The sequence below is a fragment of the Petromyzon marinus genome, chromosome 52, assembly GCF_048934315.1.
Source record: "Petromyzon marinus isolate PM22_M1 ecotype Great Lakes invasive population chromosome 52, UKy_Petmar_22M1.pri1.0, whole genome shotgun sequence".
Lineage (NCBI taxonomy): Eukaryota > Metazoa > Chordata > Hyperoartia > Petromyzontiformes > Petromyzontidae > Petromyzon > Petromyzon marinus.
Genome location: NC_133718.1, coordinates 3,261,643 through 3,281,370, shown reverse-complemented (window position 1 = coordinate 3,281,370; position 19,728 = coordinate 3,261,643). Strand labels below are relative to the sequence as shown.

The following is a 19,728-nucleotide window of genomic DNA, read 5'->3' as shown; positions in this document are numbered from 1 at the left end:
GTACTGGCCTTCACAGCTGAGCGAGATGGGGGGGGGGGGAAGTGGGTGAGCTCGTGGAAAGAGGAATATGGAGGAATGGAGAGACGGTGAGACATTGAGATAAATTGGGATATACGGTATAGATAAGGCAAGCGAAAGCTGCGAGACGGGCTCCATAGAAGATTAAACGTTTTTTTCTGGCTGGGAGGGAGGGCTGACCAAACATTCAAATGACGTGCGGGGTTGCTCAGTCTTACCCAGGGCGCACCACGGGAAGAGGAGTCAAGGATACAATGCATGGAGAAAGAGAATGGAGTGGGAGAGGAGGCCGGGAAGAAGTCCCCACCACCAAGATGGACAGAGGAGGCGAAAGGCACGGCTCAAGATGAGCGAGGGGACGCACCTGGCCAGAACTTCATCCAGAAGTGGATTTGGCAAGGGTCGGATAAAACGCCACTCCCCAACCGTGACCCACAAACCCGAAATGAATGAATGGCCAGCTTCACGTTATTTAACAGACGCCAGTTTAATGTAATTCACAACCGCGTTGGGAAAAGTACGCATGCCCGGCGGGTTAACAACATATACAATACACACATCCGCTGTACACTCGCTCAACTCTCATCCTACACACGCAAGTCACTCGTCCATAACGTTTTATACACCGCCGTAACCGTCACGAACATGACAGCAGTCAAAACTTTTAGGTAATTCATCCGCTACACACTGGCGATCGTGACTTGACGAAATTTGTTTTATGATGTTGCAGGGCTAGAGCTGAAATTTGTTACAAGATGCAGGGTTTTTTTTCCTCGCAACTTGGAAAGTCTTAACAAGTATTTTTTTTTATTTTTGGGCTCTAATAAACACAACTCATCGGTTTAATTCATTGAAACGGGGTGAGAAAAGGTTCCGAAGTATTGTCTCGTGTAAAACTCTCATGAATATACAACCGCCATCGGTGACTCGAGACCTTCTACCCCCGTGGCGTGTGATGCAACAGCCGATAGAAGCACTGTCATAAAATACAGCAGCGTTCTCAATGTTCATAAGGTATTTTGGCTCAGATTGCGCAAGTATAAATATATTCTTGGTTCTTTTGGTAAAGTCACGTAGAAGGGAAATAATACAAATAATACAAATAAAACAATAACATCACGACATTTCGACTGCAACACAAGCAATCATCAGGTGTGAAAACCATAGCAAGAAAATTCTTGCAAGAAAAAATATTTTCTTGCTGTGGTTTCCACACCTGATGATGATTGCTTGTGTTGCAATCGAAACGTCGCGATAATTTTATTGTTTTTTTGTATTATTTCCCTTCTACGTCACTTTACCGAAAGAACCAAGAATATGAATCCCTGCAGTCACGAAAACTTTAAATCAAAAGTATAAATGTGTTGTTAACCCGCCACGGCCAACGAGAAAGGTTTGTCCTGTAAAGAAAACGTGCCAATTAGTTACTAGTTTAGCCCACCGGTGTGTTGGGAGTAAATCCACATTTACAATTTGAGTACCACGACGTTTCGCTGGTAATTACATCCAGTATCATCGGGCCATTTTGCCAGATGATGCTGGATTTTGCCAGAATTTTGCGATCCAACCCAGAATAAAAAAACCTTTACCAATAATATTGGTCGCGAAAACCTACGTGTCAAATTGAGCTGTGTTTATGCCATGCATGTTTGTGCTTATTCATCGTACGCAACTGTTAAATGCACGCGAGAGTTCACTCATTCCCAGCGGGACTTTGCTAGTTTTCTGGCCATTACGGTAACGCGGACAAAACGTTGGTGTTTCTTTGTGGTGCGAAAGCATGAGTGTCCGTAGAAAACCCACACATGCGAGGAAGAACACTTAGGGCCCCACCAAACAACCTTCAAGAACCTGCTTGCTGTACTGCCGTCAACAGGCACCACCTCGTCTCATGTTCTATGTTGATATCTGAACAGCTGAAAACAGTGTATAAGCAAATAATACTCAGTTATCAAAACATTAAGACTGCTCCCACAGACTCCAGCACCGCGTGAATACAAAGTCAAAACGCAAACACTAACCTCTTAAATAAAATGTACATCAGCCTTAAAAATGTATATAAATACTGTACATTATTTTTAATTTTTTTCAACTTTTTTGTAAAAAGTATTTTTCTTCTAGTTCAATTTATTGTTCAATACAAACAGTTGAATTTCATTTTATATAGCCTTTAAAAAAATGTTATCATCTTTTCTTTGCTGGATGACGATTAAGGTCCATGTTAGTGTCACTATACAGAAACGTGGCACGGCAGCGCAGCGTTTAGCGCGCTGCAGTTAACCCGGCGACCTGAGTTCGTTTCCCCAGCCACGGCTAACATCGGTGGCGATTTATATATAATGAACTGGTCTTCGGCCTCCCCTCGCTGACCAGCATGGTGAAGCATGATCGTACCGCCCCCACCCCTCCAATGACCGACGCAGGCGTGGGGAGGACTTCATCCAGCAATGGACTGACAAATATCTATACACATCATTCAGCATTATCATGAATTTACACAGAACTGTACATTGGGTGGTATGGGTATGAACAGCACACTTTGAATGCATGTTTAAAAACAATAAAAATACTCAAAAAGGAAGAAAAAAAAAAGCAGGTTACAACGGCATTCCAGAAAAAAAGGTAAGAAAATATATCTATTCCTATAGTAAATACATTCCACGTGAGAGCTGTAATAAAACAACCCCTTACAAATTAACTTCATAAAATAGAGGGTAATTGGGTTAAGTTTTACACAAATGCCCGTGTAAAAATAACGAGAAAACCCGCCTCCCCATGTCTATGAATGTACACACAAACTGCGCGCTGTGCGAATATTGTAGAGTTCTCCCCTTCCCGGAAAATGTGTTATATTCTTTTTGTTATATTGCACAAAGCTTAATGTATGGGGTTTTTTTGAACTACAACATATCTGTAGCATTGCGATTAATGGTGGCGCCCCCTAGTGGTTGGAAGGCTTGACGCAAACGCCACAATAGTAAAACATCGATTCTTACATGCGCACACGCAATTCGATGCGTGTAGCACAAGCTTGAGAATCAAAATTCATAATCGCAATGTCCTACCGCTCTTCCTGTATTGTACATCAAAACACAATTGAAGAATTCTGTGGAATACGGCGGAGAGTTTATAGCTGCCAAATTTAAAAATATCAAAATCGGCTCGCTTCCACGTGCGTAAATTTGTGACGGAGCACAACATCCGAGATAAAAGCGAAATTAAAAGGATAGCATCGACCAAAGCCGAATAACTCGAAGGGTGCTTGAGATTCGGAACGAAAGTTGCATTTTGAGAGTCGCTGCCTACGATTGATTCGCAGCCACTTCCTCCGACGCGGAGGACGGATAGAAAATAACTGGTGTACGGAAGATATGGCCAAAAATATGGGTGATGCTTCCGCAAACTGGCACAGGTGGAAGCTATGAAAATGAACGATTTATGACAATTTACATCCATTCCTATAATTAGCAGGGGATGCTATGAGTGGAGCGTGTGGTTCGACACATTATCACGCACACTTGCAAAGAGTGGGAGGCATGTACCCGATTAACCTCACTACCACCCCATAGTGATGCAATACTGCTACTATCCAGGGTAGCCGTGTCAATGCGAGTGCCGAGTTTAGTCTCATTTTTACAATATGAATCGTATCATTTGCTGCAGTTCAGTGATATAATTTGTACAGTTCTGTTTGCATTCCATGACCCAAAAATGCAACCATGAGCTTAGAATGCGCGAGAGTAGATTTTAACCGATGAACGGGTGCGTCGATACACCCCCTAACAGAATGGGAACCATGATAACGACGACTCAAACTACCGTCCACTGTTACCACCGATACTGGAGAGGGCCAATCACCACGAGGCATTCAATGGGGGAAAAGTGAGCACAGCGAAAATGTTTTATGGAGCATTGCGGATCGGGTCGGGAAAAGAGTTAATGCTAAGCGGCTGGTTGGCTCGTTTGTTAGGGTTGGGCTTGTGTCGAGGGTGGCTGGTTTGCTCTGCCTGCGAGGAGTTTTCCCCCCACTGCCGAGCCTTGCCATTCGTCGTTTTCTGTCCACTCAGGTGGGCACAAAGCACAGGTCAAATTTTCCCATGGGCAGTTCCACGGTTTTCGGACATACATTTTTCGACACTTTAGAGATGTGGCCAATCAATAGTAACCGGGCGGAGTGGCTTTCAACTCAACAGCGTACACGTCAGCCAATTACAGCTGTAATTCAGAGACAAATAAATTGTCCATGCTTGATTAAATAAATTCTCGTAAATTACCGTGGTGTTGGAACGTACTAAGACAATACGACTTTTTCATCCATGCTGGGATGGTGGTGATGATGCAATCATTTTCCTGTACAGTCCATGGTCAAACCACCACCTTATGCCATGAATAATTAATATTGCAAACATATAATTACTCTTAATATAGCACCAGATAAGATTATTCGGATGGTTTTACAAATGTTGACTCTAATGAGGTTGCCAAATTTGTGGCACTTTCCAAGCATTCCACACGGGAAAGTTGTACATAAAAAAAGGATCAACTTTAGTCACTCAGTGATGGTAAAATAGATGTCCGATTGACTAGGCAATCAGACCCTAGCACTACCCCCAACCACACTAGCCCATCAGACCCTAGAGCCTGACCCCCTCATCTTAAAAAGCCAACATCAACCCTACACCTCACTACAGTAGCCAACCAATGATTAGCCCTACCCCTAACCACAAAAGCCAAACACTAACCCTAACCAAACTAGCCAACCAGATTCTAACCCTACCACTAACCCCAACTAGCTAATCAGCTCCTAGCAGTAGAGCCAGCTATCGTGCTTCACCTTTTCATTTCTAGTTATCTTTTTAACTTTTGGTGTTCGCAGCAAAAATGACTAAAGTACAACAAAATATTTCTGGGCATGTTTGGCCGCAACACTCAATCTTGTACGAGTTGAAAACTAGCGATGAAATATTTCATGCTTTTGTAACGTTTTTACCCAAATGTATTACAGAGCCGTTCTGAGTCGGCGCAGGAGCGCTACCGTTGCAAGACGATCCATCGTGCAGTCTCTGCCCCGTTCACTTCGAGTCTCTTGTTAATGGAGACGTTCGTTCGTTTCTCAATACGCTTGTCCTGGTGAGGGTCGTGGGCGGCAGCATGTTGAGTAGAGCGGTCTGGATCTCCCTTTCCCTGGTGCCACACTCCAGCTCTGTCCGGGGAATTCCCAGGCATTCCCAGGCCAGTCGAGCGACAGTCTCGCCAGCGTGTCCCGAGCTGGCCCCGGGGTCTTCGCCCAGTGGATCATGCCCGGTAGAGTTTCAGGGGGAGTCTACCGGGGGGGTATCCTTACCAGGTGTCCACACCACCTCAACTGGCTCCTTCTCAATCGGGAGAAGCAGTGGGCTCAACTGTGAAGTTCTCCCAGATTACCAAGCTCCTCATCCGATCACGGAGTGAGCTCGGCAACCCTGCGGAGATACCTCATTTTGGCCCCTTGTACCCGGGATCTCATTCTTTTGGTCATTACCTTAAGCTCGTGACCCGAGGTGAGGGTGGAAATGTAGATCGACCTGTAAACCGAAGCTTCGTTCGAGAACTCAGCTCACGCTTCACTACCACGGAACGGTACAGCGCCCGCAACACTGCGGACGCCGCACCGATCCGCCGGCCGATCTCCCGCTCCCACTTACCATCACTCACGAAGGAGACCTCGAGGTACTTAAACGCCTCCACTAAGGGCAGCTGTTCCCCCTCACCTGGAGAGAACAATCCAGATTTGGAGGTGCTGATCGTCATCCCAGCCTCTACACATTTGGCAGCAAACCGTTCAAGTAGATGATGGAGATCACAGACTGACGAGCAAAAGATGACGTCATCTGCAAAAGGTAGCGATGCCACCTCCATGGCCCCCGTACTGGACACGCCTTGATATTCTGTCCATGAAAATCACAAACAGGAGTGGAGACAAGAAGCTCCCTTGGCGGAGTCCAACACCCACAGTGAATGACTTTGATTTAACACCAAAAATACGAACACAGCTCTCACTCCGGGAATAGAGACCAGATAGCGCACAAAAGCGGCACTCCCGCAGCACATGCCACAAGACCTTGCGGGGAACACGGTCAAATGCTTTTTCCAAGTCTACAAAGCAGAAGTAGACTGGAGAAGCACATTCCCATGACCCCTCAAATATCTGTAAGAGGGAAAAGAGCTGGTCCATTGTTCCACGACCATGACGGAATCCGCATTGTTCCTCCTAAATCTGAGACTCGACCACCGGGTGGAGCCTCCTCTCCAGCCCTCTGACATAGGCTTTACCTGGGACACTGAGGAGTGTGATTCCTCTGTAGTTGGAGCACATACTCTGGTTCCCCTTTTAAAAAATGGGAACCACGACCCCAGTTTGCCAGTCCAGAGGTACTATACCCACCTACCATACAACATTGAAGAGGAGTGTTAACCACAACACTCCTACACTGTCCAGCGCTTCCAACAACTCTGGGCGAATCTCGTCCACCCCAGCAGCTTTGCCGCTACGAAGGCCTTCGACCGCCACAGCGACTTCAGCAACAGTGATGGATCCGACACCCCCAGCTGTCCACAGGGCTGCCACCTGAAAGGAGGGCATGTCCACTGGGTTAAGGAGCTCATCAAAGTGTTCCTCCCACCTCTCAACTATCTCCCTAGTTGAGTTCAATGTTACGCTACCCTTACTAAAAACAGCCTGGGCCACGTCCTGTCGACCACTCCTCAGGCGTCGGTTGGTTTACCAGAATATCTTTGAGAATCCCCGATAGTCCCTCTCCATGGCCTCACCAAACTTCTCCCACGCCCGGCCTTTCGCTTCAGTGACTCCTGCCGCGCTCTAGGCATGCTAGTACCTCTCAATCGAGTCGGTAGACCTTTTTTCTGAGCCTAGCTCAGAAAGCATCCTTCAACTTGACAGCTTCCCTCACCACTGGTGTCCACCAACAGGTCCTAGGGTTTCCGCTATGACAGGCACCAACTGCCTTCAAACCACAGCTGCATCCACAATCGAGGTCCTGATCATCGTTCACTTGGACTCAATGTCCACAACCTTCCCTGGAGCGAAGGAGAAGTTGGAAGTTGAAATATTTCTGCACTGGGTCTTCCGCCAGACATTCCCAGAAAACTCGCACTATTCGCTTGGGCCTTCCACGTCTATCTGGTCTGTGCCTCAAGCATCGGCTCCAACTTACCACCAGGTGGTGATCAGTTGACAGCTCTGCCCCTCTCTTCATCCAAGTGTCCAGAACATACAGTCTTAGGTCCGATGATACAACTAGAAAGTCAATCATTGACCTTTAGGTCCAAGGTGTTCTGATACCAAGTATACTTTTGAGCATCCTTGTGTTCAAATATGGTGTTTGTTATTGACATTCCGTGACTAGTACAGAATTCTGATAACATCTCACCATTTGGGTTCGGATCAGGGGGGCCATTCCTCCCAATCACGCCTCTCCAGGTATCTCCATCTTTCCCACGTGCGCGTTGAAGTCGCCTCGTAAGACTATGGAGTCGGTAGGCGGCACTCTGTCGAGCACTAGACCCACCATCTCCAAGGTAGAATACTCTGAATTGCTGTTTGGTGCATAAGCCCAAACAGTCAAAGAGTTTTTCTTTTTGAGACCCAAAGTCTCATTGAGGTGACCTTCTCATCCACTGGGACAAACTCCAGCTGAACAGCACCCAGCTGGGGGCTTCTGAGTATCCCCACACCCGCCCAGGTCCTCTCACCAGGGATTACTTCGGAATAGGAGACCACCCCCTCCACTAGCTCTGGATCCTTCCCCCCCCAGTGACGCGACATTCCACGTCCCAATAGCTAGTGTCCGTCGCCAAGGTTGAGTCCGTCTGAAGACCATCACTCTCCCTGCTATACTGTCATAGCACCTGCCCCTCACCCTTCGTCATGCGGTTGGTGGGCCCAACAGGACAGCACCACATAGCCATTTCGGGCTGGGCCCGACCAGGCTACATGGGTCACCCGGCCACCAGGTGCTTGCCGGCGAATACCACCCCCAGGCCTAGCTCCAGGGGTGTATCCCGTTATCTCTTTGTCCGGGCGCGGTTCTCTGATTTTTGTATTTTGGACCGCGATATGTCTGGAACCTCCCCCAAGATCTGTTCACTAAGACCCTACCAGGAGTATAAGACTCCAGGCGACATAGCTCCGAGGGTCATTGGAACACACATACCCCACCACCACGATAAGGTTACGATCCTCCAAATGGAGAAGTGAGAATGAAAGTTGTACTTTCGAGGCGTTTGGTGAGAGGTGATCTGTCGTGTGAAAGAACCATTTTTGATGACAGCATCTAATGCCCAGTAGTCTTGTCCCAAGGTACGAACTGAGTTCCTGTAAAAAAAACAAAATTAAAAGTTGTTATTTATTACAATCACAGCAGATGGTGCAAATCTTAAGAAATGTTATCAATATGCTACTAGCTTTTTTGCCCGTCCAAGGACGGGTGTATATTGCAGGAAATCTGAAAATTCAATAGAAAAATTGTTCATCTCATGATTATTAATTAGGGGGGAAGGGTTGCCCCATGTGGAGTGACGTCACCCATTAATGGTTATTGTGGAGGGGTGCGGCATGTGAAGTGACATCACCCGCTCATGATTATTAATGAGGGGAGGGGTGCGGCATGTGGAGTGCGCAACCTTCTTGTGCGTTCGTGTAAATTTCTACACGGGCATGAATATTAATGAAGGGGGGGGGGGCTCTTTTGCAGCACAGTGCTAAGGATGTAGCACTGTGCTGCGTATATTTATTTTTCACCGTCACTTTCTGTAAGGGAACAATATTTGAAGCGACTTTGCGTAATAAATTATTGAATTCAGCTTGACCTTCCTCTGCGTTAGTGTAAAAATCATGTGGAGTGACATCACGCGGGGGGGTTGGGGGGGTGGCCTCATGTGGAGTGACGTCACGCGCGGGACACACACACACATTCTTGGCTCATTATATTAGTAATGTGGGGGGGGTGGGGGCAGCGAGGGGGAGAAACCGGTCCCTTCGCAGCTCTCCCTACCGCTGTTGGCGCGTCGGGCGCTAGCGGCTGTGCTCGTAGACGTGGCGCGTCGCCTCCTGGCGGCACAGGCTGCTGAAGGAGCAGTTGGTGCACGTGTAGAGGCCACGCGTGTGTTGCCACGACACCCGGCGCTTACTGGACAGGCCTGCGAGGGGGAGGGGGGGGTGGCACACGGTGGGGGAGGGAGGAAACGCGGTTAACTCCCGGTGACCCACGGGTGCATTATCCATACGGTTTTGTCGATTAGCTGTGCTCGTGCCATTTCTATCGTTAGTTGCTCCTCACTTGTCGGGGATCCCAGCGCTGTGTAGCCTTTAACGGACTGTCGGAGAAAGTGCAGCTAGCGAGCTGCGCCTGTAACGGTCGGCGAGGCAGACGAGGGCGTGGGTGGCCAGCACCACGCCCAACTGCCTTCGTCTCCCCAGTACTGTTTGTGCACAGCACCAGATACTCATTCAAAGCCGAGTAGGCCGAGGGAAGACCAAGGACTGGTTCGGATATCATTCGCCATTGATGTCAGCCATGTCCAGGAATCAAACTCAAAGACACAGGAAATGGTCATGCACACGCATATTTATACACCCTCACAACTTCACTCGCCTGGAATGCAGCCGATCCCGTGAGATCCCACAAGCTAAGCGGGTTTGAGCTTGGATAGTGCTCCGATGGATGACTACCATGCACAGTGGTAGTTATAGGCTGCGAGGCTGTGGTGGGCGGTAGATGGCAGTGCAGAAAAAATCCACCAAATCTGCACTGACCAGCGTAATGAAGTATGGACAAATAACTCCCGCAGCCTGCACGGCCTGGGGAGGCTCTCATTTGGCACTAGTTTGATGAAGAGCGTTACATGCACAACTAACCTATGTGCCAGCATCCGACCAGGACAAGATTTGAAGTTGCACAGTTTAAAAAAGAAACTCTTGTGAAATTCTGACAATATGTAACCTCAAAACCAACCTCAAGCGACATCACCAGAGTACAAATGCTTTGCTTGGTTTACATTAATTGCTCCTGATAATTTACAGCCAATTGTCAATCCCCTGCTGGATGAAGGCTTCCCCCACGCCTTGTTAGTTATGGGGGTTAATTGACCTTATCTTCACCACACTGGTCAGCGGAAGGGGGAGAAAAGGCGGTGTGCCCCAAGACAAACCGGCACTGACCAGCGTGGCAAAGAAAAACTAGCAAACAACACCACACTACTCATGGCGTTAGGAGGGTAGGGAGGGAAGCTGGTCATCCACAAGCGGATCGACAGAGTGGCGCTGCGCTCCGTGTACACACGCGTACACTCACCCGCCGCCTTCCAGCGAGCGGAGCCCGCCTGCCAGCCCGGGTGGCTGTGGTGCGCCGGCGGCAGGAGGCTCGCTACTCTCGGCGTCAGTGGCGTCTCATCCTGCTCCGACGCCAAGGCCGGCGCCGGCACCGCCGCCGCCGCCGCCTCCACGCAGGCGCGGCTTTCAGACGCGCCACCGCTCCCCCCCATCACCGGTGCCACCGCCTTCCCCTTCCTCCCTCTCACCGGCGGCGGTGGTGGCGGCGGTGAAGATGCTGGAGGAGGGGGTGTCCTGTCATCACAGTCTGCCACCGGCGACTCCGTCCCGCTGGCTCCCGTGTTGCCGGAGGCCATAGCCAAGGCCCCGCAGCCTCTGTCGCTCGCATCATCTCGCGCCACCGCCGCTGCCCCCCGCTCCTGCGACGCCAACAGTGGCGGCAAAGCGGGGCCAGGGCACGAGGATCCGTCGCCGCGAGCTTCTTCTCGGATCCACCGCGTTTCCTCCCCGGCCGCCCTGTCCGTCCTCAACTTGAGCAGCAGCGTCTTTGTCGACGCTTTCCCCGCCCCTTTCCCCGCCGCCGCCGCCACCCGACTCCGCGTCTCGCTGCCTCGGCCGACTGCCTTCCTTCGTCGCTTCGGCGGTCCCGCCTGGGCCGTCCCGCTGTCGCCACCGTCCGCCCCACCACCGTGGGCAGCGCTCGTCGTGTCGGGGTGACCCGAGGTGGCCTTTTTCTTCCCCTTGGGATCGCTGGTTCGAGCCGCCACGCCCGTGCCGCTCTCCGCTTCTCCGAGGCTCGGCCGACAGGGGGAGTCGAGATGCGGGGCACCGGCAGGCAAAATCAGGTCACCCATTCGCCCCGCCCCCTTCTTCTTTCCGACTTTTGAAACCGCGGTGATCACACCGTCATCACCGCTCTCCTCACCTCCATGGGGCGGAGCCGGAGGAGGGGCAACAGAACCAGCCGTAGTCACGGTCGATTTGCCGGCATTGCCGCCAACTTTCTTACTCTTGCGCTTTGACAGGCTGGTCCGCGCCGGCGCGCCGTCTTCCCCGCTTTCATCGCTGCTGCGGCTCAGGCGCGGCGGAGCAAAGTGCTGAGGAGCGGCACTGGCGCCCTCTGTGCTCCCATCCGACACGGCCGACGCCCGTCCCTGCGAGTTCTCCATTGCGTCCTCACTCGGCAGCGCACGTTTCAGCGTGGGGGCGGCGCTCGCCTCCGGCCGTAGCAGCACGGCCACCGGCGATGGCGCTTCCTCCGCCGGTGCTTCGACCGCGCCGCCCTGGCGGCCAACGCGCCGTTTACGCTTGCGCCTGGCGTTGGACGCGCCACCGGGGCCTAGCTTCAGGTGCGGCATCTCATGTTGCTCGCTGGATTTCAGCTTTGGCATCGGAAGGCCGCTAGGGAGTCCTAGCGGCGGCGACGGTGGCGGCGGCGGCGGTAGAGTCGGCGGGACACCGGCGCGCTCGCACGTCAGATCAGGCATCTCATCCACCGCTCGCCTCTCCTCTGATGCCGCGTCAGTGGGGGCGACCGTCACGTCAGAAGGAAGGGCGGCCGCGACGCCGACAGGAGCGGCGGTGGTATCGGCGACAGGAGGGGCGGTCGCGACGTCGGTGGCAGTGGCCGTGATTTCGGCGGAGGGGTCGATCGTGGTACCGAGAGGGTCGTCTTCGGCACCACAAGGGACAGCCGCGATGTCCGCGCCAGCGGCGGCCGCAGTGACGGGGAAGGCCGCCATTATGCTGGCGGGGGCGGCCATAATGCTGGCGGGAGGAGCGGCAGTCGTGCCGGTCGTGGCACGCGTGTTGCGTCTCCCGAACACTGAACCCGGCTCGTCGTGGTTGAGGCACACATGCAGGTGCTTGAAGAGAGAGCGGTTTGTGTTGAACTTCTGCTCGCACTTCTCGCACCTGCGCGACAGATCAAACAAGCACACGGGTAGGCGCTTGTAGGAGATGACACTCCCATGCAGCTAGGACAGGTACTCTGACACAGTGTCTCTGCGGGAGCACATTAAGACACGAGGCAAAGGGCCCACTCTTGGCTTGGACTGTGGGAAAATGCCATTAAAGACGAAACTGGAAAATAAGTTCCTGTTTTTTTCTTTCATATATGCACTTAGGATGTGTCCCAGGCTGCCTGACATAAGTGTGAAGCTTTATTAATGAGATAATAGATTTCAAAATAGATTCATACATACAAACAAGATATACACACACCGACAGCAAACATGCAGACAGACTTGCAACTGCAAACATGTACATAGCAACAGCACAAACACAAACTCGCAAAAAAAAAGATCCCCCTATGTCATTTTTACAGAGTGTTGGGGCAAGTGCTGTTCGCGAGCTACCAATTAAGGCCAGCGCGGCACACAAGGAGGTGGTGTGTGCGGTCAGCACCACGCCGAGTTGGCCCCGTCTCCCCAGTGCTGACGCTTATGCTCCGCAACAGGTACTCATTAAAGTCGCATGTAATTATGCACGCACACACACAAGACATGCACGTAGATAGGTACCAACACCACCACACATATTGCTTCACCGGGCCTTACCTGAAAAACCGCGTGGGCCGATGGTGAACCCGCATATGCCCCATGAGGAGTTCTATGCTGTCGAACGCTTCATCACAGTTGCCGTCAGCCGTGCATAGGAACCTTTTGCCTGTGGGGAACGATACATACATCATATTCCATACCCCTGTTTACATAACCAGTGTTTAAATCACAATACTAATATATTGAAACCTACGACAAAATCATCAACAACAACAAAAACACCACGGTGGCGAGATGCCAACTATCTCGCCTGGTATTTAGGAGGGTGTAGGTCCATTCCCGATGTTGACACCTGTATATTTGGAGTTTGCATGTCTCTCTCCCAATGGTCGCGCAGAATTTTCTCAGAGCCCGCGGGTTTTTTTCCATCCACATTCAGAAATATGATTTTGGAGTATTTGGCTGCTTATAACTTTCCGCATAAGCCACTTCGTTGAGCTATCATTTGTGATAGCCAGGTCGCTTCTGAAAAGGAGTTGTATAGCTCAGTGGGCCTTACCTGGTCAAGTAAAAATTGTTTAAATTTTTATTTAAAGCTTTCGTGACTGCAGTGATTCATATATATATCCGAAGCTCCAACTCTCAGGCCTCTCTATTTGCTGTAAAAGGACCATTGCCTGGAATGTCGCCGATTACATACATTTCGTTTTCATGCAATGTTATTGACAAACTACGTTTTTCTTAAGGTAAGCAATACTGGAACCAAGATAGTGCTCGAATGGCCCATAATCACGCGTAAAACATGTGTCATGTGATCTGGAGCTGTGCTTTGGGTATTAGAGGGCAGTGCAGAAAAATTGTTGACCTGTAATTCTATTTCCATGCTCCCGTGTCCAGCGTGACTAAGTACAAATAAACCCCATGACCCACATGGCCTGGTCCAGCAATAGGATTGATCAAAGGGCTGTACAAGTAATCTTGTGAAATCATAAGATTGTTTAATGCATGTGCTGTTCCCTTTAAATCACAGGAAACCAGAATACATAGACAAAACCCCAGTGAGCGTTTCAGGCGATAACGCTCAGCGGTCCACACCAGTTAGTCTTCTAACCTGCTTGCTTCACTGCCATCTCGTGGTCAGCTTGCAGCCCAGAAAGTTTTCACAAACTATAGTCTCCACAACGCTCCATCAACACACTGAAAAGCAAAACGGGTAACTTGCACTCACACAAAAACCGCCATTCGCCACTAAGTGCCGGTGACATCACCACGGCGTTTGTGCCAGGCTATGTGGATGTTAAGTCCACGTGAAGTGTCGAACGCCCGCTGACAGGTCACGGGACAGACCCAGGTGCCATAGGTTGCCTGACTGAGATAACTGGCTGATACACCACCTGTGCCCCCTACTGTGCCAACGTGTTGTGCTTTAGCCACCCGGCACTCCGCTCGTTGTTGTGAGCATCACTCCTCTGCCCTCCGTTGATACTGGAAGGCGACTGCCTGCAACTGCCCAGCAGCGTGCTTCACGAGCCTCCTCCACAGAGGCCGATCTTGACGCCGCTGGTACCAGTCATCGGCAAGTCCACTCAGCTCCACATCCTCCTGTACCATATCACTCCATCTCTTCTCTAGCCCTGCTGCGCCCGTTTAGCCCCCTCAATTCCGCCGAACAAAAGCTGTTTAGGCATGCGGAGGCCGGGCATGTAGGCTACGTGACCCAACCAACACACACACACGCATGTGCTACCTTTCATCGACTGATGGACGTCCGCATGGAAATTGACCATCTTCCCCTTGCCTTTGGCGGAGCCATATCCTTCGAGTAGCGGCTCCTCCCTGTCAGGAACAGAAGCACAGAGATCACAAACAAATACATGGCTCATCGTCTAAAAGCTGAATGATGCCTCTTTTAAAAAAAAGCAGTCTTACTTATTTTGTCAGTGTGCTAATCCTTCAGTTTGTTTACATGGTTCAATATCACTTTGTTTACTGGGTTTGCTTTCTCCTGATGCACTGTAATTTCCTTGTGATATAACAGAAGTGTAGCAGACTGTTAGGTCAATTAGGCATCGTCATTCACGTGGGTTAAGCGTTTGTGCTCCTGCGGCAGATCATTGCACTTTCAAGTATTGAGAAGATGGACGTAATTATTTTGTGGCAAGAAATTCCCTCAGGTTAACTACAAACCAGTGATCAGGCAGCTCAAGGCTACCTTGGCAACTGAAACCAACGCAGGCAATCAGCCAGGAAGTGATGTAAATGTGCACGGTACGTACCATCTGAAGCTAGAGTCCTCCTTTAGAGGTTCAAAGAGAGCACACGCCATTGCTGATGCTGCTTTTACGTGCCGGCCTCACACATCTGTTGCAAAAGAGAGACACGTCAATCAATGTGTGTTGCTCACAAAATCACATTGCACCGTCAGTAACGTGCACATACAGAGGCCTGGTTTCAGTACCATGAAATGCCCCATCGACATTCACACGTTCAGCAAATGTTAACGCGTCTGCAAATCAGGTCTTAGCAGCAGCAGCAGCAGCACGATAGCATGCAGAGGGCCTTCATACAGCAGTGGATTAACCATCACTGATAATTAATTATTGGTGCCTTGTGATGTAAATCAGATTGCGTGCAGCTGTTAGGATTGTTGCATGACAGGGCCGCGAGGGATGGTCACAGCGTGGCTGATGGTGACGGTAATGATTGTGTACACACAGCTGATAATTATAATCCATTCGAGGCTGCGATGCACTGTGTGCAAATATCAACGTTTTGGTCGCAACTTCTGACAAATGGTTACTCACTTTATCGACTCGTACAGCATGATGGGCTGTATATAATCATATGGGACGGTGCGCGGTGGTTAAGGCGTTCCACTCGCAAACCTTTGGATTTTACAGGTTAACCGGCAGTAGTGAGGTTGAATCATCACCACCATCATCACTATTATCCTTAAACGGGTCACTAAAACGAGCATCACTTTGTGGAAAGTCAACGGTGGACGCACTGGCAACCGTCATGCGAATGTGGAATGTCACCCACCGACTCACACAAGCGGTAGAAAACACGCGATGGGCATTTTGCCGGCGACTTTAATGTATTAATAAAACACGTAATAGCGTATCGAGGCTCATGTTCAATCCACTGTTGGACGAGAAGCATCCAACACGCGCTCCCCCGTGTTCGCCCATCTCACGATATCCTCCCGGGTTGCGATCATCCAAAGTGCCCCCCCGTTGCGTACGAGATTATATCTCGGGTGGTATTTTTGTGTGTGTTTGGGGGTGGGTGGGTGGGTTGGTTGACTGGCGGTAGAAAGATTGGTGGTGTAACAACATAAAAGGTATACGAACACCTTTTTTTTAATAATGTTTATACGGTACGCGAAACGTTTGCGAACGCGGCTCCGCGCGTGCGTTCAGCGCGTGCAAATCCCCCCCCGCCCGCCGCTCGCCTGACCGAAGCCTCACCTGGGGCCTTCGCCGTGCTTCCAAGCGGAAAAAAATGCGAAACAAAGGCGCCGATCGTCGAGGGATAGGAAAAAAAAACACAAAATGTTATTTTTATATATATTTTAAAAAAACAATCCCCCTCACAAATCCACACCACCACCACCACCACTCCGACCTGCGGACGCGGCCGTCGCGCTCCGCCTTAAAATCGCCGCGTCGCGCTACCGAAAACAGCGAAGTCGAGCGCAGTTAGCCGGGGCGACTTTGTAAAAGAAGCCTGGGCAAGCCCCTCTGTGAAAGCAGCACTGGGTGCGGGGGGGTGGAGGGGGTAGGACCACCACCACCGCCGCCGCCGCCGCCACAACCAACCACCACCACTAACAACAACAACCCCCCCCACTGGCGAAACTGTGGCGGTGGTGGCGACTCGCTCGCGTTAACGGAGAGCGTCGGGAGGGAGGGGTTTCAATTTCCCACCGCACATGGGAGAGGGCTTCCCTCTCCGATTGGTGCGAGGGCGACCCGCGCGGGCCAATGGGCGAGCACGGGAACCGCCAGGGCGGAGCGCATCGGCACTGCGGAATCTAAAAAGGGGGCGGCTTCCGTTGTGAAGAGAAGGGGGAGGGGCCTCCTCGCGCTGTTTGTTATTGCGATTGGCGGTGGTGGGGGGGTGGTTGGTGGTGTTATCGCGAGATCGAGGTCGGTTATGGCCGTTATGACATCGCCAAGTCTCGCGATGTTTTGTGGGTGGGTGAGGGAAAGATGGGGGGGGGAGGGGTACCGTCCGTTATTGGGGGAGGGTGTGGTAAGGGGCGTGGCTTTTTGAATCGATTCGCAATTGTTGAGCGAATCGATTTAAACTCGGATTTTGTTTAAATTCTTGATTTGAAGCTTTCGCGACTGAAATAATCCATACTCTTTGGTTCTTTCGGTAAAGTCACGTAGTTAGAAATAAAATGAAACAAATCACGACGTTTCGATCGCAACACAAGCGGTCGTCATCAGGCAAAAAAACACAAAGAGTTTGTTTAAATTCACAAGCAGAATATTTAGAGACTGGAGGAATCCGAAGAGCTATAAAGCTCCCCTTTTTTTCCCCAGGTTGGCCTGTAGGGGCAGGTCAGAACGTTACAACAACAAACAGTGCAAACACACGATAAGAATGCAAATTATAGGAAAAGGTAAAAAAATCACGTAAAAATATATACAAATACTAGGTTAACTATCCGGCTTCGCCCGGGACTTGCATTCACCACGCCCGGCCGCCTTTGTCTCCCCAGTGGCAATGTTCACACACCACAGCAGTTACTCGTTTGAGGCTGAGTCGACCTAAGGGAGGCCCAGGATCGGTTGAAATAATCATCATTGGTGATGGCCGTGAGCGGGAATCGAACGCGGGTCGCCGGGTTCGTAGCGCGGTGCGCTAACCACTACAATGCGTTACGCTTCCACACGCGCGGGTCACGTGACAGATTTGACGTCACAGCTCACTTGCTGTGCAAAAAAATAAATGCATTATTGAAACCCTCGGCTGCCAGACCACCATCGCTATCATTGAAGACCTGATTCATCAAGGACTGCATACTGATGTACCCCCCCTGGTGAGACATTGCTTAACCAACACATACTTCACCTGGTATGGAACTTTCTACAAACAGACTGAGGGCACTCCAATGGGCTCCCCCCTGTCTCCGGTTGTAGCCAACGTATTCATGGAAAAATTTGAAACTGACGCCATCCAGACTGCCACTCTACGCCCAACCTTATGGAAGAGGTACGTGGCTGACACTTTTGTCATCTGGCCACATGGCCAGCCTGCTCTGGACCAATTCCGCGACCACATCAATTCCATACACCCAGCCATCAGATTTACCATGGAGGTCGAAAAAAATGGCAAGCTACCCTTTTTGGATGTCTTAATTAAACGAAGACCTGATGGTTCAATGAGCCACTCTGTCTACAGGAAAGCCACCCATACAGATGCTTACTTGAAACCGGATTCCCACCACCATCCATCCCAGAAGAACTCCCTCATCAAGACTCTATACCATGGAGCCCAATGCATTTACGACCAGGAACACATTACCAGTGAACTCAAGCACGTACACCAGGCTCTCAGGGCTAATGGTTACTCCGACTACACAATCCGCAAAAGCCATCACTCCAGTCATGAAGAAGGATCCTCTTGTGGAGCCACTCAAAACCATCACCTTACCCTACATTGCAGGGGTCACTAAAAAGATCTCCAAAATCCTGAATTAACACAAGATCCAGGTCCGATTCAACACAGTACATAAAATCCGTGATCTGGTTCCATCTGTAAAAGATGCTGTTCCAGACATACAGTACCCGGACGTTTATAAACTAAAGTGCCTCTGTGGTAGTAGCTACATTGGAGAAACCAACGACATATCTCGGACCGCATTCGCGAACATAAAGCAGACTTGAAACACGGTAGGACGAACTCCTCTGCCGTGGCAGATCACTGTTATAATTCAGTGGGCTAACATTACATTGACTTCTCCAAGACGGAGGTTATTTGCAAGCCAATCGGCTACCATGAGAGATTCGTTCATGAGGCCATCCACATATACAAGCACAGAGACAATTTCAACCGAAAAGATGGATTCTGGCTTAGTAACCATTGGAAAGATGTTTTAAACCATTTCGGTTCTTAATTAATTGTATTTTACAGTGACCTTCATACCGCAACTCTTTCGCTGGCATTGACTCGTAATACCTCTCACACCATGGTTAATGGTATGGTTTATAACATGGAGTAGAACAGCGCCTCGCAGTTGTTTCTCTCCCCCCTCCTCCGTTCCGACCATGGATGGACTCGTCCGTCTGAACGGGGCTCGTAGCTATCCGTGGTGCTGACGTTGAGGGTAAGAATCCACCCATTTTTTTTCGCCATATAGCATTGTGATATATAACGACTTATTGTTGGTAGCTCAGCTAGTTGGAGAATATATATAGTTTATTGATAACATTGAGGTACTTTATATTTTGGCTTTTATTGGTTTACTATATGGTATTCATTATATAGTGTAGTGCATACCCAGTTGCTGTTAATAGCTCAGCTTATTGAAGAATATATTGAGTACATTTATTATATTGATGTAATTCAGACTTAGGTTTTTTCACATCAGTTTACTGTTTGATAGTTGAGTTGTTACAGCCCCCTTTGGCGTCCATGTACTAGGTGCCTCTGTGGATGTGTAGGCTTTGACTTTAACATAGCTATTTCTGTGACCAGTCACAAGCTAATCCCTCAGCTATTTCAATGCAAAATTCTCCTGTTTGATATGTACTAGGTGCCTCTGTGGATGTGTAGGCTTTGACTTTAACATAGCTATTTCTGTGACCAGTCACAAGCTAATCCCTCAGATATTTCAATGCAAAATTCTCCTGTTTGATATGTACT

The 19,728-nt window shown here is 49.9% G+C and overlaps 1 protein-coding gene across 2 annotated transcripts; it reads right to left on the bottom strand.

Annotated features, from left to right (window-relative positions):
- Positions 1–486: 486 nt before the first annotated feature.
- Positions 487–16,749, bottom strand: LOC116953538 (uncharacterized). Of its 2 annotated transcripts, none has more exons than XM_076075131.1 (7): positions 16,320–16,749; positions 15,126–15,210; positions 14,597–14,685; positions 12,907–13,015; positions 10,371–12,262; positions 9,072–9,216; positions 487–8,392 (listed from the first exon to the last, which is right to left on the bottom strand). In XM_076075131.1, the coding sequence occupies exons 2-6, from the start codon at positions 15,173–15,175 to the stop codon at positions 9,092–9,094; spliced, it is 2,265 nt and encodes a 754-aa protein (XP_075931246.1). In that variant the 5' UTR covers positions 15,176–15,210; positions 16,320–16,749; the 3' UTR covers positions 487–8,392; positions 9,072–9,091. The 2 variants fall into 2 exon arrangements, with proteins under 2 accessions (XP_075931246.1, XP_032829718.2); XM_032973827.2 differs by having other exon boundaries at positions 10,597–12,262; positions 16,320–16,747.
- Between the last annotated feature and the right edge of the window lie 2,979 nt (positions 16,750–19,728).

Bases quoted from the DNA above. Each gene is read 5' to 3' on its own strand.
- LOC116953538 (XM_076075131.1), bottom strand. From the start codon at position 15,175: ATGGCGTGTGCTCTCTTTGAACCTCTAAAGGAGGACTCTAGCTTCAGA. The intron at 14,686-15,125 runs GTACGTACCGTG...TGTTCCTGACAG, and splicing joins GAGGACTCTAGCTTCAGATG to GGAGGAGCCGCTACTCGAAG. The intron at 9,217-10,370 runs GTGAGTGTACGC...TCCCCCTCGCAG, and splicing joins CGCTCGCTGGAAGGCGGCGG to GCCTGTCCAGTAAGCGCCGG.